Source organism: Eleginops maclovinus, chromosome 20 (genome assembly GCF_036324505.1).
Source record: "Eleginops maclovinus isolate JMC-PN-2008 ecotype Puerto Natales chromosome 20, JC_Emac_rtc_rv5, whole genome shotgun sequence".
Lineage (NCBI taxonomy): Eukaryota > Metazoa > Chordata > Actinopteri > Perciformes > Eleginopidae > Eleginops > Eleginops maclovinus.
Window position 1 is genome coordinate 5,557,832 of NC_086368.1, and position 26,008 is coordinate 5,583,839.

Here is a 26,008-nt window from a genome sequence, read left to right on the forward strand (position 1 = left end):
GTGCTAAGAAGTCAAGCAAAAGGCTGTACTTGGCCGGCCACAAAAGGCTGACGCTCGCTTTGTGAAGTGACAGAGAACAGTGTTGCATAGCCTTTTAACATACATCAGTGTCTGTGAAATTGATTTTTCGGAGGAAAACGTGTTTGCACATGAAATGCACGCCATGCAGCGGTGGCTTTCCACTGATCCAGTGGATTTACGTCGCATCAATGTTAACACTGCGCGGGGTGTCTGTGCATACGGATATCTGTGAGTGCACATTTGTAACTTTCTGATGTGTCCTTGTCTCTCTATGCATATATTTGTGTGTGAGTGCTGGCTTGGGTGCTTATGGATGCACAATTTTGTGAGGGAGGATTTGTGTGTGTGTGTGTGTGTGAGAGTGTGTGTGTGTGTGTGTGTGTGTGTGTGTGTGTGAGTGTGAGTGTGGGTTTGGGTGTGTGTGGGTGAGTGTGAGTGTGGGTGCGAAATCCCATTTCCATAGCTGAGAAAACACCTGAGCTAAGGAGAAAGCTTTGCAGCTGGTTGAAAAAGAAAACACACACACACACACACACAAACATACACACACTCACACACACACACACACACACACACACACACACCGAGTTAAACCCTCCTCTGCATTGCATACTGGATTTACCAGAGCTCCTTCTCCCCCGTCTTTGATCCCTCAATATGTATGTCTCTTTCACTGTCGTCTTAATAACTTTCTTCTCTCTTTCTCTGCTCTGCCTCTCTGTTGAAGCTATTAAGAAACGATCCTCACTGGCACCGTTCAGGCTCCTGGTACCATTATCCATTTTCAAAAGCCTGAAAGGTATTGGAATGTATCTAAATCGTGGAGTCTTACTTTAAGAATGAAATGTTTTCTATGGCTTTGCTTAATAATGGAATCCAGTTACCCTTGAAGGCCTTTTCAGATGAATGGATAGGTTATAACCCCAATGGAGTTCAAAGTGGAGAATGGAGGATTTTTGGATTATAAACAGATAAACACAAAAGAATCAGTAAAAACAATTACAAATATTGCGCATATTTTTTAAGTAAGGTTTAGAGCAGCGGTTCCCAAACTTTTTTTGCAAACAAAGCTTTGTTTTATCGCCATATAAATAACTTTGTCATGAGACGTTCCAGCGGCTGTCTTCTTCTACGTTTCTATCAAAAACTAATACATTTTAGTTTTTTTATTTGAAATAAAAGGGATTACAAAGGAAATGTTTATTGTTCCTGTTTTTTATTGCAGCCTATGGCTCGCGCACCCCCAGGGGAATCCCTGGTTTAGAATAAGTATTATCCCATTAAGTGGACAGCTTTGGTATTGTAAGTAACTTTAGCAATACAATTAAGGAAATGTGCTCATATTCAACTAAGAAAATGTTTAAAAGGATAAATGCTAGAATCAGATGTTTCCTTATTGAGTTCCATCACCCTCCTGTCATTCTATATTCAAGAAGGGGTTTCATAAGATAAAGAATATCTGCAGTACATCTCAACTTGGATAACACTTGCAAAAAAACCCCACATATTCGATAGAGAAATATGCTGTTAAAGAACTGTACATTGTTCTCTGTTTCCTTTTTATCTCTATTCCTCCACCTCTCTGTTTTAATCTCACTTTCAACCCTTTCAATTAATGTTCCCTTCATCCCAACAGTATGTCTGCTATTTTACTGTGCATTGGTATTTCCATTCTCCTGTTCGCCTTGGATGATAATCTTGAAGAAGATGATGATGATGATGATGATGATGATGATGATGATGATGATGATGATGATGATGATGATGATGATGATGATGATTACAACATGATCAGTGGTCAATTTGCAGGTTCTCTCCGTCCACTAAATTATTGCTTTAATCAATGAAATAATTGCAATGGTCAGCATGATATGGAAACAGCTGCCAGAGATGCTGCTTTGAGATGTATCCGGATGGATGGATGGAGAAAAAAGGGGATTGCAAGAATGTCTGAAAAGGAAGATGGGATAATGGAGAACAGGAAGAAATAGGAACTGGATAGATAGATGAATGATGGATAGAAGGGGAGAATCAATTACAGCATAAAAGAAGATGTGGATATAGACAGTGATGGAGGGACAGAAGAGTCGATGGATGGACCAACAGATATTATGAAACGCACAAATGGGAAATGAAAGGATTAATGGATGAGTGTATGGACTTACCCCGCTGTTGTTTTATCATGCAACATTTTGTTCTGTTCTATAAAGTGGTTTTTTTTCTTCTTCTATTCGTTATGCATGTGTTGTACATACCACATTTTTCTTCCGGGTAATTATGAAACTTTGGTTTCACATATTGTCTTTCTCTCTAATTGTAGATAGAACATATGGTTCAAGAAAACACTAGTGTCACTCTGTGAAGATGTATGACAGCAAATTTGTGCTGTTGCTCAAATCGCTCAAGCGTTGTTTTGCATTCTGCTTCATCATGCCTTGATGTGTATCAGCAAATGGCAAAGAAACCTGTGTAGCCAGTTGTTTAGATTACTGTTAATTATCGTACATATGTGAGGCCTAAACATGGTTGAAATGCAGATATTATTCATTTACATAATATCTTTTAAACTTTTCTTTGGTCAAATAGTTTCATGAGCCGAGAACTTGCAGGATTGGTGTCTATTATTATGATTGCACTTTTTCTGTATTTCTTCCTCTGTACTTCTTGGGCAGTTAACACATGGGCTCAGCAGGTATAACATTGATTCAGATAGTCAACAGAGGAGATTAGAGAAGGAAAGGATAAAGTGAAAGGGAAGAGTGAACAGTGAAGTTTCCAAATGAAGTGGAAGTCAAGAAAGGATGCTCGAATACCTAATCAATCAAGTGAAACATATTTTTGATGGGGCTTGGCATTGCCAAATAAAATAAAATAAAAGGCAAACAAAATGGCATAGCAGCATTACAATTAAAGTAATATATATATATATGATTGATATATAATAATAATAATAATAATAATAATAATAATAATAATAATGATAATAATAATAATAATAATAATAATAATAATAATAATAATAATAATAATAATAATAATAACAATGATAACCATCATCATCATCATCATCATCATCAACATCATCATCATCATCAACATCATCATCATCAACATAACATTAACATTTTGATTCAAACAAAAAAGTAGGGAATGTAGTTTGACATGTATATTCAAAATGAGGGAGCACCATGATGTGTTGGCAGACATGATGAATAATGGGCAAAAGAGAGGAGAGAAGAAGAAAGGAGTAATATGGAAAGGAGGGACGGGAGGAGGTGTTTGAGGAAGAGGAGCAGCTGATAGGTATTATCACATAATACAGAAAGGAGGCCGGCAGACAAATGTCACTACGACACTTACTATACCTCTGTGTGTGTGAGCGAGAGTCAAGAGTGTGTGAAATGGTCTACTTGTAAAGGCTTGCCACACACTAAAGCTTACACACAGATAAACCCACACAAACAAACACACACATAGATGTCACACTTTGGCAGAGGCCAGAGCCAATCTGCTTGGCACAGAAGAGGCCAATCTGGCCAACAGAAGGGGAGAGAAGGAGGAAAATGAAGAGAAAAACACAGAAAGAAGGTACTGAAAAATAGTTTTGACACTCATTTTCCCACGTGTAAACTTTGTGTATATGCATGTGTGTTTATCTCTGACCTTGTATATGGATACATGTGTGTGGAAGACAGTCCTTTTGTGAACTTTTGCTTCAGTTGTTTGTCATACTTCCACGTGCTTGCTCACACTTGAACAGATTCACACTAAGATCAAGTCAGAGCTGTATTAACCCCATACTCTACACTTCATAATGATAATGAAACAGTTTGAACTCACCTATGGAAGTTGTGGCTGGAACTGGCTCTTTAGACACTGCACAAAAAAAAAAAAACATTGCAATGTCAATTTCTTTTGATTGATATGATTGTCACAACACAACATAAAATGGGACACAATTAGTTCTAAGAAAGAGGGGATGATATGGAACAATAGATCCTGTATGTTCTGCATTTTATATGTGTTTGTAGTTGTTGAGTGTATTGGACTGTCAACCTCATTATTTGAAATGTTGTAGGGATCTTATTCACTATGTTTTGTCTTTTGCTTTTTATTAATTTCTAATATTTTTCGGGGAGTATGACGCAGGTGTTTTCATTTCACCAAACGGTTGTTGTTTGTGAATAGCTCTTGCCTGTGCTAAGTAAATAAAATGTTTGTAATATTGCCTTTGAAGCCTGAATATGTACAGTATATACATTTGTGTAAAACATAAACACCTTTAACCTTTTCCACAAGTGACAATTTGCAAAAAAACATGTTAGTTGGGTACAGGTAAACACACATCAAGCTGTAAGGCAATCTCTTTTAGTAGAAGCATCCAGTACCTAACAAGTATGCAGAAATAATATGGTCAACCTAAAAAAGGGAACTAAAAAATACAGTAACTCAGTTACTCCAGTGCCATTTATAGGGACAGTTTGAGCAGATGAAACCCCAACTGCATGAAACTCCACAGGCATTGAATCGTTGCCTAAAGCCTCTTCAAAGATTATGTGTGTGTGTGTGTGTGTGTGTGTGTGTGTGTGTGTGTGTGTGTGTGTGTGTGTGTGTGTGTGTTGTGTGTGTATGTGTGTGTGTGTGTGTGTGTGTGTGTGTGTGTGTGTGTGTGTGTGTGTGTGTGTGTGTGTGTGTGTGTGTGTGTGTGTGTGTGTGTGTGTGTGTGTGTGTGTGTGTGTTGTGTGTTTGTGTGTGTATGTGTTTAAGTGTGTACCTGAGTAGTAGGAATTCAGCAGGGATTTGCTCTGCAGTGTCTTGCTTCCCTGCACAGAGAATGAGCAGGGAGAGGGGGAGGCTGGGGAAGGAGACACAAGGGAAGAGAGGTGAAAAGAAGGTGAAATAGACGACGAGGAAACAAGATGAAAAAGAGGAGAGAGGATGTAAGGGAGAAGCAAGAGGTGGCGAAGGGAGCAGTGGAGTGAAAAGGGAGGTGTTTGACAGAACAGGAAGGAGCGGTGGAAAGAGGAGCACAGAAAAAGGAGGCCAGATTAGGAGGAGAGAATGGAATAGAAGAAAAAAAAATGGAAAGTGTAAGGTGGAGATAATTATATGAAAGCAGAGACAGGAAGTGTAGTATAAAGGAAAAAAGGGAAAAAGCCAAAGAGATAGAAGAAGAGAAGAGGGATAGGTCAGTGAGCGAATCTAAAGAAAAACAACAATCAATCATCACAGGACATGCTTAACAATGGAAAAATACACAAAGAAAGATCCATATTCAACAAAATGAGGAACAATCCAATAACACTAATGGCACCATCAATGCTACCGTATTGAATTTTGAATAACAAAAGTGGTTCCGTCTCAATGATGACATGCTCTCAATGTTGGTCAATACATACGACTGATTCTGTGGCCGGTATAAAGAATGGCCGGTCAAAGTAAATGGATTGAACCAATAGAGAGGAACAATGACAGCATTTGTCCTGCTAACTCAGCTAGCCAGCAATTATTGAGCAGTGAACTATCTAGCCTCACATCACTTAATACAATTGATTTGTTATGTGTTTCTAGTGAGGAACAATGGACTTATGACTCCTCGCTGGGGAAAAGTAATTTGTAGTCAGTTGGGAGACAAAAACAAAGTTAATCTAAATGTAAGGTGACTGTTCATCATAAGCCTTAGAAAACCTCAGTGCTACTCGGCATTCATTTCTCAGAATCTCTCCGCCAAAAGATAGTGCTATTAAAATGTTGATGGAGAGTTATGTCGCAGAATTGAACAGATTAATGATCAATTTAATGGCTATTATCAGTTGATTTGGACACCACTCTAGTGCTTAAGAAAGAGACAACTGCACCCATAAGTAAGCCAGAATAAATAGCATAATGAAAGGGTGGGTTTTTTATTAAGCTTCATTTAAGCTTGGGGGTAAAACTGAGTGATACTGCTATGGCTACATATGTTCATACTTTACGGTTGTTTGTTTACGTAGGCTACGTCAGGGAACACAAGTTGGTTTCATCAGGGACAAAATACCTGGGTCTCCTGAGTGAAAGTACAGCGTTTGTATCTGCAATTGCTATGTTTCCCTATCAAACTATTGATGTTTCCACTTTAATTTATGGGTTGTCCATATTAAAGCCATTTATCTGTCACTTTAGAAGCTATCCCAAACCTGTACGCTAGTGGGTCGTTAGCCTATTATAGACTTTACCATAAAGAAAGAAAAAAACATTCAAAAATAGTTCATTTGACTCAAAAGTGACTCCTTGGGTTCATGGGAATACATGACCTAAAAAAACAATTCAAACTTAGTGAGTTATTGTTTAAATGTGTACAGCTACAAAGCATTTTGGTGGAAGCTATAGCTTCGTGTATCGAATAACTACTTCATGTTCAAAACTGCAACTGTGGGAATAAAGTAAATAATAGAAAGAGTTGGAAAAAAGCTGAGCCCATACATCATTGCATATACATGGGGATCACCATCAGGTCTGCCAGGGGTTATAAATGAATGAAATGTATGATACACACACGCACACACACACACACACACACACACACACGCACACACACACACACACACACACACACACACACACACACACACACACAAAATAAGATCAAACACAGGGGGAATGCTGGGAGACTGACTGTGACATATTATATGCTACCTAAACCCGTTCAATAATCCACACCAGATATCAGAGCTAATTTACCCACATGTAGCGACACTTCCTGCAGCTAGTTGCCGTTTCTGCACTCACCTAAACGTAGAGTTATTCATACATAAACGTGAAGCAGCCATCTAATAATTATGCATGCCAGCTTATACAGTATTTTCACACTTGTTCGTAATTTATTGTGTGTTTGAGAGACCTGATGGTCCAAGCAGGTGGCCATTAGAGGAGACTCTCCACCTAAAGAAACCTCTCATCTACCTCCCTTCAGACTCAGCGTCTCCTCTGCTGCCCCTGTGTTTCTTTGTCATTGTTTCCACCCCACTCCCATCATCCCCTCTCTTCTTGTCACTTCCTCAGGCCCCTTCAATTGGAATTCTCTGCTCTCCTTCCCCTGATAAGACGTTTTTAAAACTTTTTAGTTTTTCGTCTCAGTACAAGTACACCAAACTCCCACACAACGAAAAAGTAATATAGAGAATTGTAAATCAATTAGCATGATGGTTTGTAAAACATTCTAGCTATATATTGAAAAGTTGTAAAAGCATTAGCAATATCCCAAGGGGTCTGTTGAAGTAGCCACTTATAGCATCTTGTAATAATGGCAGTTTAGGTGACACTCAAGCTATCCATTTGTCTCGCTGTCACATTAAAATAATATGAGGAAAATGGCTTGAGAAAAAGTAATATACATTATATGTAAGTGGACAGCATGCATGTGATGGTGAGGACACTTTGTCTCAATAATAGTCCATCCAAGGGAGTCATTTAAGGTTTTCTGTAGTAAGTAAGAAAAATAAGGGTCTACAAAAAATGTAAGACACTTGAAAACACAAATGCACATTAATTGAGGACTAAGTGTGTCTGACAGTGATGCTTTTTGGGTAAACTCATCCTTGTTTGAAAGTTTGAAAGTAAGCTAAAAGAGGACATATTATTAAACATGTTCAGGTTCATGTCAGAAATGTCCATCCCTTTAGCCTATCACGTTCAACTTGCTTGAGCACTATCCAATAGAAGTGCGAGTGATAAATGTGACTATGAGAGTGAAGTAAACAAAGAGTCCAATGGAGGAGTTTCAGGCAGGGGGGGAAGTGTGTGAGAGAGAAACTCCCTCTGTGATTCAAGCCTTTGCACACATTTACATGCACCTACATAACACACTACAGGAAAGAGTGAATCCATAAAGCATAATAAGGACTCTTTAATATACTGAATAAATGTGCTCACCAGAAACTCTAAAATGTCTGACTTAATTTGCACATAAATATTATATTACATGTTGTGTAAAATGGCAGTATCAAGGCTGACAGAGACCTCCTCCAGTGTTTGCAATTTCACTAATGCCCTTACAAATAAGTGTGATGGTAATTTCCTGATGTGAACATTATCCATACAGGTGCCTTTTTGCCTAATTCATATTCTATTTGCTCGATTGTTTTCTGGTACAATGGCCAAATTTCCCCCCTAGCAGATCATTTAAGTTCTATCTTGTGAAGGTTGTCTTGTCTCTTTCTTCCTCATCACCTCTACAAATACCTCCGAACATATTTTTTCCTCTTCCGTTACAAAATCCCCCTCGTCTAATGCGTACCAGCACTGCATGCTAATGTGTCTCAGAAAGAAGCTCAACTTTAATACAGTGAAGAGTGTTCCTGCATACTGAAAGAAAACTGCTTTGACAGCAATGTCCTGTGAAGATAACTGGTGACTGGGTGAGAATGCAATAACACAAAAAGGTTATTTGCCCTGCGAGGGTCCATCCGCGGAAATATTATTGGGTCCCCTACCTATCGTCAGCGTTTTTTCTCCTTCTCATTAGGACTGAGCCTGGATCAGCGATGCATGTGTGTATGTGTGTGTCCTTTGTTTCTCTCCCTTTTCCCAATGTGTGTGATAACACTACAAACAGTGAAAGGGAGGCAGTTAGAGAAAGACTATTTCATGGCACCAACTCTGATGAACCAAACAGTTAATTGCCATGGATCCTCAACAACAAGGTGTAGAAAGTCACACAGCAAAAGGGAAACATGTATATTTTTTGTAATAGTATGTCGTATCCATAGAATGATAACAAAAACAATGTCCCTCTGGGTTGTGACGCATATAGCAAGACATATTCTTTACTTTCATCCAAAGCTGATAAAATGGAGGAAAGTCTGGCACTTTTTAGAAGTCCAAACCTAATTCCACATATGCCTTGAATCAAGAAGACTTATTTGAATGCCAAAATTATATTCGGCCCGAGGCAAGGTCCAGTCAACTGTGCCTGGAAGCAGAAATATCCATGACTTATAAAATAGCCATTACTTCATCATATATTCAGCTCCGAGAAGAGATTTACCTCTTCTTTTTAAATTCTTCAAATATGGAAACTGTGTTCATAGACTCAGCAAAAGCATGGTTAGATTTAAGTGTAACAATGCTAATAGAAATACTAAAAATGTAATGAAACAACCAAGGTCGAGAAGAAAACCGAACATTACCAAACATGCCTTAATGTTAAAAAGTGCTTTTATTGTTCACCCTCTGTCTGAAACCGAGCCCAGTCTGTTTGTAACCAGCCTATCACATAAAATGTTTTGGAGTGCTAGCCAATAGAAGCGCGAGTGTTACATAGTGATGCGACTATGTTATTGAAAACAACGGAGTCCAACAGAGTCCAATGGAGGCATTTCAGGCAGGGGGGAGTGTGTGAAACTCCTTCTGGAGGGAACTTTTGCACTTTTAGGGAGCCTTTGGAGACCATTTACATGCACAGAATCCTATATAACACTACAGGAAAGGGAAAACCCCCGCAAAAAGCATGATAGTGCTCTTTAAGCCAATGCCAGAGCTTAGTGGTACATTTATGGCCGAGATGTAAGCAGTTCCCTCTTAGTTTATTCAACGCAAAAACATTATTGTATGCCAGAGTTTTGGTTTGGACAGTTAGAAGAAGAGAGCAGGCAATTGCGGGTGACATTAGCCTGCTACGTAGTCCCTCTCCAGCACCCATGGCTTTGAACGGCAAAGCACTCCCAAAAGGCCAGCATGACATTTTCACCAGAAAAAAATCGGAATCCTTCCGAGGGGGCCCTGTCTAATTACCATGCACACACACACACGCACACACACGCACGCACACACGCACGCACACACTCACACACACACACACACACACACACACACACACACACACACACACACACACAATCGTGCAAAAGTACAACAAATTTCACAAAATTGTCATTGAATTCACAGTGATGGATTTGAGGATGTCCCAATGCAATAAGCACAAATGTTCTTGCATGTGATTGTGACAGAAACAAAAAAAAGTTTAGGGAACAGGGGAAATGATTACAGTGGCACTAAGTGAGACGGAGGCCAGTGATGCAGTACAACATACTGCTGATATTACTAAAAAAGGAACATATGGAGGGTTTTATTATGAAAAAAAGTCCACTATTTGAATGAATTAATCTGACAAAATGATTAATGGCAGACCGAGACTTAGTATATGCATATGTTCTCGTAGAGACAAGGGCAAATGAAACTTTACAATTTCAAACAAAGATTAAATTAGAGACATTTCTTTAAGCTATATTTGTTTTGTTTACCATTCTACTTTCTGGTAACAGCATATTCTCTGAAGATTCTCCAAATTTAGGATGTAAATTGAGGTCAGAAACACAGACAATTTTGACTTACTGAATCCGTTGAGGTCCTGGTTAGAGGTGGAGAAGGGGTCATCTTTGTGCAGTGTGCTGACTTTGGTGGTGCTCTTATCAGCTGTGGTGACCGGCCCCATCTCCCTCTGCTGGGTGGAGCTGCTGGCAGTCTCTTTCTGCTTCTTTGCCAACTTCCTACAGTTGTATGAACAAATACACATTAACAAGCATACATACAATGACATACAAACAGGTTAATCTACACAAACTGGCGTGCATGAAAAGTGTGGAATCCACATGCAGAACCTGAACACAGTCACATGTATACAAACAGACATACATCACCAGATCAGAAATACTGTCATGGAAATGATTTATTGTAAGAACCGCAAGCAGAGGACAGTTTATTTCATCTTAATATGCAGTGATTTGAACACACAAATGACAACATGGTAAAATGGGACATGTTTGCTTTATGCACTGCCATATTCAAGTTCAAGTTCTTGTTGTGGTAACCCACTCTTCTTTAACAGAGTTTAACATGTTGAAAGCATTAGAAGCCATATAATCATGTGTGAATATGAATTTAAGACATTTAAGGCTATGATTAGATTGCATTTTACGTAGAGAGCAACATATAAGGACAACATTTGTTCTAGGGTTAGGGTTAGGGGTTAAACTTAATTCAAAGAGGTGGAGAAACACAAATTTGTCTCAGGCGGTGCAACTAGACGCAAATGCGAGAGTTAGATTTTCACTCATATCGAGCGAGGAATTTCCCTGACATTAATTATCTTAAATTAGAAAGAAAACTTCTCGACTTATAGATCTGATCTCGATTAAGAAAACATATATTATAAAGGTTTTTAGGTCTATTGGACACACTAGCCAAAGCGTTCACTCATGGTTTTTACTAATGGGTATCAGTATGTTAAACATAGTATGTTCATTGTTTTGTTGTTGGGGATAAGTCCTGCATTCTTGCCAACTCGTCTAGTTTGAGTGATACAAGAAAACACAAATAATTCCATGAGTTACGCGGCGAATCTTCATTTTAAGTCCGTTGTGAACGCACCATTAGGGTTCTTGTTTTTCCGGCATTTTTGTGGTGGTATCCTGAAGTTGCAATTGAATAATACAAATAGATAACACCGTTCCACTATCTTGCCTTTTTGAATTGAAACACCCTTCCAATATTAAAAAGGATCTACTATCTATAGATCTCCTACATTGAAATCAAATTCAGGTTTATAGGATTGAATGCTGAGTAATAAGCAAATCCATTCACATTCAATAACATGTAGGGCTTCTACAGTGGCTATATATAGTGGTAAATGTAGTTGTGCGACTGCTGATAAGATGTCCCTTGAGTGTGGTTGTATCATAAGGATTTTTCTCTTCTATTCACTGTCTGTGTGAGCGTCAAAACTCCAATCTGTTGGCAATTTGGTATTGGCTACTTTTCAGTTGTACCTGAACCTTCAGTTTTAAGTCCACTGAGGCACCAGATGGCAGAAGTGACAGCAGGCCTTTACAATCCGACATCGACTAGTAGATTCACCAGAACTGGCTGAAGTACCACCATAAACAGATTTTTACAGTCGTGTCCTGTATGCATTTCTTTAAAAAGTACTTCCAGTCAGTCAGAAACACTCTATGAGCCTGAACACACTGGAAGTGATAATAAGAGTGCCTCATTTTAAAAGTGTCATCCCGTCATTGACTGCACACTAAAAGAACTGCTATTTTTAAGAGAAAAAAATGCAAATATCCTGGTGATCCTGGTTTTTTGAAGGTTGAGTAGGACCACCCAAAAACTCCTCTGACTTTAATTGGGGAGGAGGAGCAGGTTAGTCATTTCCTGCATGATTTCTGAGTCATAAGGTCATTTACCGGCACAGTGAGCATTCAGTGTAGGTCTCTATCTTTTGTGTTCTACAGATGAGGAACAATGAACATTTTTGTTCCAGAGATCTAGTACTATTCTTCAATTCAGACTGAATGATGCAGAAAAAAGGACATTTGAATTTCACCTCTCAAATGCGAACAAACATACAAATACAATGTAAAAGGTAAAACATCTTGGAACAATATTGTTACAGCTTAGGTTCTGCTTTGACAATTGCTATGCACATTGTACATTGTACATTGGCGCATGAATGGATTGGTTCAGAAGTCAACATGTTCTTAACCAGCTGTCGTGAGAGTATAGTGAAAACAAAAAAAAATCTCAATTAAAGTCATTGGGGTAGACAGTCCATTACCCCCATCAATTTCAATGAACACTGCTTGGGTGTCATCCAAAATATATATTACATATTTTATATATTTCTTTTATATTTATATATTTTTGGGAAATTTAATACAAATTCAAAAGGATAATAACTATGACACTGGCTTTGGAGAACAGAAACAAAGCTATTATATAAGGAATTACCATATGTGTGACCTTCCTACAAAATATCTGTTAATACATGTTCCTTTACCAATTATGATCTGATATTTCAATTTAGGTTGGGTTTTAAGCCAGCAATCTGAGGATTATTTTTAATTTAAATGACATGTGAGTCTTTCTTAGTTTGCCTCAATATAATTCATGTTGAGTCCTTGTTTACCCAGATTCACTACAACTGAAAGCAAAACTCATAGAATCACAATGGAGGAATTTATTGGGACATACGCCCATATGTTTGAAAACACAAGTATGGCTTAGATATCTTTTATAAAACCAAGACTGTCCATTTCACTAACCCTAACTTGACCAGCCAAAGCTTCGCATTTAGGCAAAGCTTTTCTTTATTCGACCAATGTCCCTGAACCATCCTCTAATTTCAAAAAGCTGTTTACTTCCAGCTACCATTTAAACCTTTTTCACTTATCAGAAAACTGATTTGCCTTTTCAAGTGTTTAACAACACAAGACTAAACAGAAATTGTCCAAACCTGCTGTGCTTTGCAAATGAACAACATATACCATCACTAAATATGTATCAGTTAGGAATCATTTTCAGATTTATTTCAAAATGAGTCATATGAAAATGTCGTTCTCTTTTCAAAAGTCAACAGAAAACCTCCTCCATTACCCACCAACACAATCTCCTACCTACTTGAATTGTCTGACATCCAGTCACGAATGGCATTCAGTGGGCTGTGTAGGTGTGTGTGTGTGTGTGTGTGTGTGTGTGTGTGTGTGTGTGTGTGTGTGTGTGTGTGTGTGTGTGTGTGTGTGTGTGTGTGTGTGTGTGTGTGTGTGTGTGTGTGTGTGTTTGTGTGTGTATTTCCAGAAACATCATAGGTGTTACACAGATGACTAAACCACTCAACTTTTTATGAAAGCGGTGATCAACAATTGTATATGTTCAAATGCCTACTGTGGAGAATATCATAAGGTCTTGAGGCAATCACAGTTTAAAGACAATATTTCTAAATTGATGAAACACAACAGGAGGGTTAAGAAATACTACCATGGAAGGATATGCCTCAAATGTTTTTATTAGAACTAATGTCTTCTGAAGAAAGATATACTATGAAAACAGTTGAAAGTATGTTAACAAGTTCATTTTATCTTGGTAGTTTTAGGTTTTGAGCTATTCTGTATCTCTTCATTATGTCTAGGCACAGGTAGCTACACAGCTCCGTTCATATTAGCATGTGCTTATGTTAACTTAAAGCTGAACAAATACACCTGAAACGGCTGATTTTCTAGCTACTGTACTTATATGTGCAGTACATTTTTGTATTACGATTAGTGGTAGCAGTGGTAGTTCTTATTTATTATTAGTTATTTTATTTGAAGAAGTTGTGGCGTATTATTTAATATTTATTCAATAAGGTTGTTGTTTATTTTTGTTTTTATTCTCAATGCTATGTTTATTTTTCGCTATGTAATCAACTTTCCCTTCTGGGATAGATTAATTGCATTGAGAGAGAGGTGGATCTAATTTGAGTACATGAGAGGAAACAAGTAAATTGAGAGGGGATCTTTATGTGTGAGTAATTTGTCTAAAGAGGAATTGCCTACATGCACACCACAGGTGGCCACACACTCTGTCTAAATAGTTCCAGTAAGGCCTCTCAGAAATCCCATGTTAGAGTGTCAGTGTGTGTGTGTGTGTGTGTGTGTGTGTGTGCGTGCGTGCGTGCGTGCGTGTGTGCGTGCATGCATGCATAAGCATTGCGATAAGGCAGGCGAGTTGTGTGTGTACTTGTTTCTGTGAGCAAACACTTGATCTCCTTGAAGGCTGTGTAAGTACTGCATGTGCTGGACCTGCATTTGTGTGTGTGTGTGTGTGTGTGTGTGTGTGTGTGTGTGTGTGTGTGTGTGTGTGTGTGTGTGTGTGTGTGTGTGTGTGTGTGTGTGTGTGTGTGTGTCTGTGTGTGTGTGTGTGTGTGTCTGTTGTACTTGGCTGTTGGTGCAAACTGGCCAGTGAGTTGGTGTGTTTCTCTCCGAACTATCACGAAGCCGCCTAATACGCCTGCTTAGAAAACTGCTCCATCCAGCACAGTCACTACCGACGGCAAATAAGAAAATACTAATTCAGAACATTACTCATATCATTCCTACAATGACTAATACAGTTTCAAATAAGTAATGAAATACTTAGGGGTTGAGTCACAACACTATGGCTTTTGTAATATAGAAAAGGAAAACCTATTTATTTAAATGAAAAATAATCTCCAACCAATATGTTCAGTTCCTTGTTATATGACAGATGAGTCCTTAGAAAACAGTTCTTCTTTTTTTTATTTTACTTATTGTAAAAAAATTCAAACATGCATCCTCTTCCCAGGCTTACTTTTTGTTCCACTACTTAAAGAGCATTACTGCCCGCTCGGCGCTAAACAATTGCGTTGGATCTAAATCAAGGCTGCAGAATCATCCAATACGAACAGAAATCCTATGGAGACTGGGCTGGCGGCCATCTTTGTGTGTGTCTGTGTGTGCATGCTGAGTGCCTTTACACCAAGAATAACAAGAGTCCACATGATAAGCTGCGCATGCTGAGCAGATTTATTATCTATGATCTTTTTGTGTTGGTGAATGTGCTTGTGTAGGATTTGCATTTTTAGAGACCTTTAAGGGATCAAAAAGCAAAATAAGAGAGGTCAGATGTCCCTTTTCAAATCTGTAAAGCAATAGAATAAACAAGGTGATGAGGGCGGAAGAAAAACCACCACAGGAACAAGAGGGAGTGTTGGAAAAAAAAAAGTGTAAGACGGAAAAGGAAGAATGGCCCTGGTAAAGTGTCGCCCATAATAATTTCTCCATCAACCCTGGATTCAACCACCCTTCTACTCCTCACCAATTTACAGGCGACAGAGCCTCAAAAGCTCCTGTGTGATTGGAGCTTAGAGTGGCCTATTCCTGGCTATCTGACTGCACTTTGACAGAAAGGGGCAGGAGACGAAGCAGAGTAGGTGAGCAAAGAAAAGAAAGCCAAATCTATAAGATGAAGAGATGGAGAGAGAATGCAAAAAAGAGAAAAAGGTGAAGTGCTGTGACAAACAACGCAGAGAAGCATGTGAAGGGGGAGTGGAGGGAGAAAAGCAATAGATATAATTGTGATAAAGGAGAGGCTTTCTCCACCCCTCCCCCATTCCTTCTCTACACCTTTACCTATCACACATTCATCCCATTAAAGGACTCATTTAAATGACAAATTCCATGCATATTGTAAGTGGCAATAAGTGTGACATTATTCTTCTGTCATGTCAGCAGTTCATTAAGCACTGAGGTTACCGGCGGGTGCTGACTGCGCAGAGAATCATGGACTACTTTGCGCCCCCGGCGATGATAATTGCAGGCTCTCTGATCTGCCGGTAATGAGCGACATGTGTTTTTTTTAAGGTGGGGGGAACTCAGAGCTTCATTTGATGGGTGAGACACGAGATAGGATGATAGAGTGAGCGAGGCGAAGCAGTGGTACTTTTAGTAATCATGAGCCAATGACTGCTTTCTAATTATTGTTAATTTGATATATAAGTGCCAAGAGAACTGAGGGTTAATTTCCCAAATGCTGGATATCCAATTAAACAACTGAAGTTCATCTTAATATTTAAATAATGCAGTTTGGTGAATCTTGGTGGTTTCGATCATGTCTTTTTTTTTCTGTAAAAGGTACAGACATTTGTTTTCAATATTATATATACTAGTGTCTGTCTCTCTCATTCAATTCGACAGTTATTGTTATGTTTGCTGCCTTTTAAAGGGGCCACATTGTATGTTTTGCTTCTACTGTGACCAGTTTCCATGTTTTAATGTTAATCTCATACTGCCTGTGCTGCAGCACCTCTTTTTAGCCTCGGTCTGAAAAAAGAGCCCACTCTGCTGTGATTGGTTAGCTTGATGGTTCTGTTGTTCAACTTTTTAGACACGTGTTGTAAATTTCCCGCCCCTTCGCATATCACATTCAATGTATTGTAGCGCTACCCAATAGAAGCGTGAGTGTCTTTAGCTTACGGAAGTTCAATGGAAGCATTTCAGGCATTGGATAGATAGATAGATAGAATCGGAGGATGAAACCCTCTTTATTTGTCACATACATGCACACAGCAGAGCACACACAGTGAAATTGGTCCTCTGCATTTAACCCATCCTAGTACTAGGAGCAGTGGGCAGCTATTGTGCAGCGCCCGGGGAGCAATGGGGAGGGGGGATTGGAGGTGCTTTGCTCAAGGGCACCACAGCAGGGCCTAGGAGGTGAACTGGGACCTCTCCAAGTAGCAGTCCACCTTCCATATTTCAAGTCTGTTTGGGGACTTGAACCGGCGACCCTACAATTCCCAGTCCAAGCCCCTACTGACTGAGCCACTGCTGGGGAGGGATAATCACATATTAGCGGAAAGGGAAAAATCCCAAATAGTGCCTCTTTAATTTCACCAAAAGACTGAACGTTTCCAATATTAAAGCTATTTTTTACATTCTAAGAATAGGCATATGGCATGACATTTACATGTTTGTTGCACATTAACTTATGAAATGCTATCATTTAAGTGTTTTCTTTTGTTTTAAAATGGTGTTGTCCAAAGATATGTATAGCTAGAAATTGTATCTGTATAGCTACAAAATAATCCACAATGATTATTTTATTTATTATTTTCCTGGAAAGGGATGCATTGCAGAGGGCATTGCATATGAGCAGAAGTCTTGTGAGTCATCAGGGGCCACCTTAAGGCGTGAAATTAAACAAGAGAAACAACAATTGTTTCACTTGTCGAGGGATTGACAGAACCGCCACATTATGGCAAGGATGGCCTCAGCCAGTGGGTTGGCAGAGAAATAGCTCAAATATCCCCGAGCAATCCCCAGCCGGCTGCAGACAGACAGGCAGTCCGTCACTTCAGGATGACAGCGTCGCTCCGGAGGAGGCTGCAGGCCAAGCCCAAATAAACTTTCATCTGCGTATCACAGGATTTACAGGCAGACCCAGCAAGGAAGGGAGATTGAGGGATAGAGAGGGATGAGAGAGAACAGATGCACCCCCCCCCTCACACACACACACACACACACACACACACACACACCAACACAGCTGGAGTCTTGTACAACTTGAAATCCCTCTCTCATCTAACAGTAAATATCCTTAGGCTATTGCTGTGTGTGTGTGTGTGTGTGTGTGTGTGTGTGTGTGTGTGTGTGTGTGTGTGTGTGTGTGTGTGTGTGTGTGTGTGTGTGTGTGTGTGTGTGTGTGTGTGTGTGTGTGTGTGTGTGTGTGTGTGTGTGTGTGTGAGTGTGTGTGTGCAGCCCTGTCTGTGCTTTGTTTTGTTTTTCTTACATCAGATATTTAAAAAATCTGACAGGAAAGAACAAGAAAACAGCTCATTTATTTTTCCTTCTCAATAATTTTAAACTATCAACTCACAACAACTTTCTTATGAAATTAAAAATGTATTTTTGTATCCCTGTCTTAAAATGTTTGAGTGTTTTGTTTATGCCGTAACGGAGTTCGTAACCTTGCCTTTGTTTTAATACGACCGTGTTTATTAATGCAGGAACCACAGACCAAACAATAGTCAATTTTTGAGGCTGGTATGCATATTGATAATCCAGCGCAACATAAATATATTAAAATAAATCTGATATTGACACAAAGACCAATATTCAGTCCTGAAAATAAATATATAAATTAAAACTTTTTTCCTCAAAAAAAGGTGAAATAATCTCTGCCTGTGCAGTGTGAGCTGTGTGTTTGCACAGGATTTTACTTGAAGTGTTTGTATAAGTTTTGACATTTGTGTGGACATATGGAAATGCAAGTCAATATGGAAATGTGTATTATTTTTCAGCAACATTTGTGTGTGTGTAAAAGCTGCAAACCCACAGAAATGGCTGCCAGCTTCCTAATTGTGTCAGTTTCTCAGTGTAAAGAAGTAATTTCTAGTTGGGTGAAACAGCCTCAGGGTGGCTGTTTTAAGAAGAAGTGGTGGAATATGATGAACGTTCCGCTCAGTTAGGACTCTGCTGCACATTTAGAGGAAATGTTCAGATGCTTTGAAGACAGCTGGAGAAGCAGGGATTTGTAGGTGAGCTCGGGGCAACAGAGTGAATGTGTCTGCACAGCAATTGGGTGTGTGTGTGTGTGTGTGTGTGTGTGTGTGTGTGTGTGTGTGTGTGTGTGTGTGTGTGTGTGTGTGTGTGTGTGTGTGTGTGTCTGTGTGTGTGTGTGTGTGTGTGTGTGTGTGTGTGTGTGTGTGTGTGTGTGTGTGTGTGTGTGTGTGTGTGTGTGTGTGAATGTGCATGTATGAACGGACATCTATAATAGTCCCTCATTAGAATTGGTTAATAACAGGAAATGGCCACTTGCTGGAGAAGATAACAGTGAATTACATTGACCTTTTAGGGTGAGACACTCTAAGAGAGGGGGCGTGCAAACAATGCAGATGAAGTCCGACTGAAGTCACCCTCTCAGTACCAAACTAATACTGTAGTTACATCACAAGTGTCCTGATAACTACCACCCCATCAATGATGTCTGAAAATATAAAGTGTTACTGTCACAAACATTAAAAAAAGTATGCAGAAAGCTGAACACAGCTCAGTTGGCATTTAGGAAACTAAACCTAATGAAATGACTCGGCAACTCCTCCAATAGAAATATTCGGACACTATATTGGGAGTGTATAATTTTGTTAAAGCACAGCCAGATGGCGAGGGAAGTTGCATTTACCTCACACAAAGCTATCCAGTAGCTTCCTATATGGATGCTAACTTTTAATAGCAAAGCCATTTAAAGTAAAGTCATTATCAAGAATCTGGACATATAAGGATGAAAAGGCGCTGTGGAGTGCATGTCTCCATTACATTACATTGCATTTAGCTTTTATCCAAAGTGACTTACAATAAGTGCGTTCAACATTCTACCAAGATGACACAAACTCTAAAAGCTATAATACTGAAAGCCCATTAGCCTTCAGTTAGCCAAACACTTCAAGCGCTACATACATTTGTGTCTAACTGTTTTCATTCAGTGAACTGTATCCTTTCTAGTGTTTGATTAGAAATTAAGTTTGGAAACATTCATTTTCAAGTACTTGGATAATTGTCACAGTGACATATTTAGGGGAATTCTTTTATGTGTACGCCCATTAAGGCTGAACCTACTGAAGATGAAACTGATTTTAAATACAAGTATATATATATATATATATATATATATATACTAATATATATATACTAATATATATATATATATATTAGTATATATACTAATATATATATATATATATATATACTAATATATATATTAGTGTATATATATATATATATATATATATATATATATATATATATATATATATATATATATATATTAGTGTATATATATATATATATATATATATATATTAGTATATATATATATATATATATATATATTAGTGTATATATATATATATATATATACTAATATATATATATATATATATATTAGTGTATATATATATATATATATATATATATTAGTATATATATATATATATATACACTAATATATATATATATATATATATATCTACTAATATATATAAATAATAATAATAATATATTTCTTTAGAGTTATTATTTATAACCACCTGCCTAATGAAGGTTTGTGCCTGCAGGCTGTCATGTTTTTCTTCCTGCAGAACCTTTATATATAGTTATATATTGCAGTGTGAATGGATGTATGGAATATGGATTCCATTTTGGCTATTTTTGAGTAGGTTATTTTTTAGCATGTCATCGAGAAGGTTTTTGATTATTTTAGGGAAACAATTGATATCCTCGAATCAATTGGGTTACATTTGATATAAGTCAAACAGGATGCAAGAAAACAAGACAGAATCATAACACAAATCAAAAGCTTGTCATAAGGAACACATAATGGGTGGAAAAAGGAGTTATTCCTGATGTGAAATATCTACTTACAGGTAATAAGAGTAGGAATAAGCATGTCTTCTGAAGCATGGTGAGGTGAGGCCGATGATGACAACAGAGCAAAACCCAGAAGAAGGACAAACACATTGGATTAGTTCATGGTTTGGATGGATAATTGTTTTTGACTCGTTGACATTACATGTTAATTCCCAATGTTTCAGTTTGTCTTCTTATCCAACTGTTCAAACCTGTCCATCTAACTGCTGTTTCTACAGATCGTTTTATGTGTCCTCATACGATAATACTTTGCTGTCTATCTCACTCTCCTCCCTGGACTTGTTGCATGAAGCTTTTACACATGCTGAGTGGTTGCCTGTCTAACAGTTTTACAGTATCTCTATTTAGTTGTCTGGCCATGCTGAGTTTTTCTCTGCAGCCAGAGGGTCAATATATCTGTTTAGTCTGCTTCATCCTTTGAAGAAGAAAGCAATTTTGAGGCCATCTTTGGAAGATTTTACAGTTGTATCCAGCAATACTTAGCTTACATATTCTACTGTAAATCAGCTGATGTGGCCAACACTCAAAGTAATTAATTAAAGGAATACTCCGGAGTAGATTCACCCTAGGTTAATTTGAACCGTGACATCCAGCCAAGTAGCGCACCCGAAGTTTTTCCAATCTTGTCCGAACATCAGCCGAGTTACGGAGTTCTCCCGAATAGCTTAGTACACGCGCTAACGGAACCTCGACCTATCTCCAAAATTACCACACTACAATCACCTGTTGTGACACCAAACTTCTGCAGTAGTATAAATGTGGTCTGTACTCACAAAACGATGCATTTCGAAGTTTGTACATAGTCCAGGAGTGTATTAGTATCAACACAAGCCGAATAGCTTCTAATCTGCTAAAGCTGCGTCGACGTCACTTCCTTGATCTGGGAATAGCCCAGTGACGTCGACGCAGCTTTAGCAGATTAGAAGCTATTCGGCTTGTGTTGATACTAATACACTCCTGGACTATGTACAAACTTCGAAATGCATCGTTTTGTGAGTACAGACCACATTTATACTACTGCAGAAGTTTGGTGTCATAACAGGTGATTGTAGTGTGGTAATTTTGGAGATAGGTCGAGGTTCCGTTAGCGCGTGTACTAAGCTATTCGGGAGAACTCCGTAACTCGGCTGATGTTCGGACAAGATTGGAAAAACTTCGGGTGCGCTACTTGGCTGGATGTCACGGTTCAAATTAACCTAGGGTGAATCTACTCCGGAGTATTCCTTTAAGGGTTGATTAGGAGCCCTTTAGCTTGTAAAATTATTGATCTACTCACCCAAAAAAATGACACTATTCTCAAAGGATATTGGCGCGTTTGTTGACTTTTAAGAGATGAAAACATAGATTTGAATTTCATAATTAATCTTGTGCTTCATGTACAGTTTTATCACACACTACATTGAGTAATAGAAGGTATTTGATAATATTATATAAATGAAACATGTAACATGACAGTATTTAAATGCCTTAAGTGGTTTTAAATACATTGAAAATGTGCACATTTAAAAATGTTCAAAACAATAAAAGTTACTTACCATACAATTTAGTTTTCAAGGTTTGTTTCAGGACAAACTTCAGTTAAGAAAATAAATCAGTAATCAATTTGTTTAAGTTTTATTTTTTCATGTATCCCTTCACCAACTAGATCTTGAGAGGGATCGTTGGAAAATCACTCACCCAAGATCAATCACGGGTTTTAATATTACTCATTTTGTTATATTACATAAACAAATACCATTTTAACACAGAGACAGTGTTGCTGTTAGTGCCCACAACTTTTTACTCAACATGGTGTATGCTGATGTATCAGCATGAAGCACTGGAATCATTAAGCAGGGATAATCCACGCTCTATGTTCTCATCATCACACAGATGACCCTAAAGTTTTATATGAGCCTAAGATGTAAGTTTTAAGATTCAAATTAAAAAGCTTGAGTTAAGACTGTAAGGACAAATACAATAAAGAAAGTGCACATCTGATGCCTCCATCACCGACAGACTGGTGGATAGATATGAGATAAGGAATGAAAGAAGAGAAAAAAAGAGAGAAGATGGAAATGTGATCGAATGGAAGCAGAGATGATATTTCAGATGACGAGTGTGTGTTGGTGGAAGTCTTTCACTGAATTCAATTTAAAGGGCACATTCACACACAATGCAGCAGATATAGGCTATATTACTCTAATGTTTTATTAGATATCTGTAGAATTTACCCTACTAACTGTAACTCTACAATGTAATGAAAGCACTATATTACATTCCATGCTTTGCCAATTAGGAGAACGAAAATAGACAAAATGAAAGACAAACGAAATAACAAAATAAACAGTCCAACAAAAGTTTAGTAGACGTTTCCCCAAAAGGACCTTCCTTACTTTACTTGATAGCTCACCCACTGATCAATACTTCTGCATTTCACTTGACCACTATCTCATATCCATATGCGTGCGTGTGTGTGTGTGTGTGTGTGTGTGTGTGTGTGTGTGTGTGTGTGTGTGTGTGTGTGTGTGTGTGTGTGTGTGTGTGTATGTGTGTGTGTGTGTCTGTGTGTGTGTGTGTGTGTGTGAGTGTATATACAAATTGTGTATAAATATATCTGTGACACTTGACTCCCTGCAGTAACTCGGTAATGGCTTGTTGGCATCTTTTCCTTTCCCCTTTTGCACCTTAGAGACTAGAGATTGGGATTTCATTCTATCTGAAGCAAACAATACACACAGACACACACAAACACACTTGGGCAAAACACTTATACTGCACCTGACTGAGTCTCAATATGAGACGAATGTCAAGCAGGGCTAAACAGGATCAATATTTATGTTCTTATTTAAGAAGTGCAAACTTCCCACCTACTACTGAATCTGTCTGTCTGTCACACACGCACGCATGCACGCACACACGCACATACACAAACCCATAACCCTGTTTTAGGGCTGTGATGACATTGTCCTTATGATATTAATAAAGTGCAGAGCGCTGAGAGCCCGGCTGTAAAAGCCACAACCGTTAAAACAGGTCATAAATATGAATATGACGTATAGAAAAAACACTCCACCAGGTTGTGGACGGTACCGTGTGAATGAAAACAGGATACAGTAAGTGATAGTAGATGGTGATGTATTTGTAGCAAGATAATGATGATATATTTCTATTTGAACAGACTATGTGTTTATGTGTGGATCTTTTGGGGATTTTTCAAAGTAAAAATGTATTTATTAAATGATTGTTAGACAATGAGGGCCGTGATTATTTCGAGTGCTTATGTGAAGAATGGATTTCATACTGTAGCGGCGTTCACAACATCGTACTGCACATCAGATACTAGCTATCTGTTACAGGAAGCTGACAAAAATACATTAGAGTGAAGTAAACTAAGAGTGGCCGTGGCTCTGAGATTCACTTCCAGACAGGCTGAGGATCAAGTGACTGTGTGGCATTTCTGCCCGATACAGTGATGCACATTATTTAAATCGTTTACAATATCAGCCTTACCAACAGTGAGACCGCTTCGTTGTGCTACCCATGATGCTTGCTGCGTGTGATTTCTGAGTGCCTCTCTGTACTTAACGTTAAAAACTACAGTGCTCCCAAGTGTTTGCAATCAATACAAGACATGAAAATGGCTTTGGCTCAAATGGTATAACCTTTTAGCAAACATTTGTTCTATCGTTTTGTTTAGTTTTTATGTAGCAAGCATAACCCATTAAGACTCCAATTCAAGACACAGAACCCTAACTTTAAAGTGAAGATGATATTATCTAAAATATCAGATGTGTAGTACGTGAACATTAAGCCTCAAAAAAGGAGGGACTTTGCACATGTCCATAATTGTGATAGCTTCCGTCCACTGAGGACTCATTTTGTAAGAACTTTAAATATATATGTGTAAATATATTTAAAATACTAAGCCTGACAAGATTAAGCGGCAATACATTTATATTTACTCTTGAATATGCTATCTTCCCTAGCAGCATCTTGGATCAATAACATAAACAAGTCATAACTAATCTTCAGTCCACTTATTTTTGACAATAAACTGTTAACCTTTCTCAATTCAAATATTACCACTGTAATTGGTTATTCAAATAATAATATCTCCGCTTTTCAAACATATCTGTATAAAAAAAGGCTAAACTGGCAAAATCTTTGAAAAAAATGATACAAATCATTAAAACTAACATTTTTTAGTTACAAAGCTGACAAGTGAAGTACACCACTTTACTCTGATTCAAAGGCTCCCTACTGTCCATAATGTGCAGCTACCAGCCACCCTGCCTGCCAGTTAATGCAGCCCAACATGCCGGGTGTCAAACCAGAATGATGTAGCCATAGCAACTATTATAGCTTCTTGGACAAGGTTGTTTGTCATTGGTTTATGCCACATAGAAACAGATCCATAAAGGGGAGAAATGACTGCCATGTTTGTGTAACGGCTGCAGGTTGTTTTCCAGCTCTGTATCGATGGGGTATACTTTATACGTAAACACAGACCTAGCTGCACACACAAACAGACACGTCCCTATTCTGATATGAAGGCTTGGACTTATCGTGGCTTTATATGAATGGCTTCTGCTGCAAAGACACATAACCATTTACACACTGATATGACAGCTACAGTTTATCATGGGCTCATATGAATATTATCAGGTGAACAAATAAACACACATACACACACACACACACACACACACACACACACACACACACACACACACACACACACACACAAACTGCAGCTTAATTAAGAGAAAATCTGCCTTCTCCATCTGCTAATATTGTCATTTTGATACTTAGCAAGCCACACCCAGGCCTATTTTATGTTAAAATATGTGAAAGTAAAACTGGGGGCTGTTAGGAAAGTGACTTGATAGATCAGATTTAAATTGGAATAAAAATACCTTTTGAGGGACAGGTTTTCTTCTCTATTTATAATCTACTTAATTAGCGCTATGTGAAAATGTGGATGTCAACATGCCATATGCATATGAACACTCATATAGATGCAAGAAAAGTAATTATGACCTTATAAACACATGTCAAAACAAATGAGGAGTGGGAAGATTTCATATCTATTAAGATCTCATTAAATCTCCAAACTCAGGTAAATGACTGTAGTGCAGATGATTTACTGCACAGTGACAGATCTGATGCAAAGAGATTTTAATGAGCTGTACTTAGTTACAACCGATCTGACGTTTATACATCAGCAAACGCCTGCATGTTTACCTTTTGCATCTTCAATTCTT

General features: G+C 38.2%; 1 protein-coding gene across 1 annotated transcript in view; it reads right to left on the bottom strand.

Annotated features, from left to right (window-relative positions):
• The window catches only part of ptprt (protein tyrosine phosphatase receptor type T), a 293,754-nt gene that overhangs the window by 59,507 nt on the left and 208,239 nt on the right, over positions 1 to 26,008 (bottom strand). Inside the window, exons 19-21 of the mRNA XM_063910759.1 lie at positions 10,393 to 10,547; positions 4,796 to 4,876; positions 3,862 to 3,897 (exon numbers count right to left, since the gene is read on the bottom strand). Coding sequence (XP_063766829.1) covers positions 3,862 to 3,897; positions 4,796 to 4,876; positions 10,393 to 10,547 — 272 coding nt within the window. The remainder of the gene's footprint in view (positions 1 to 3,861; positions 3,898 to 4,795; positions 4,877 to 10,392; positions 10,548 to 26,008) is intronic.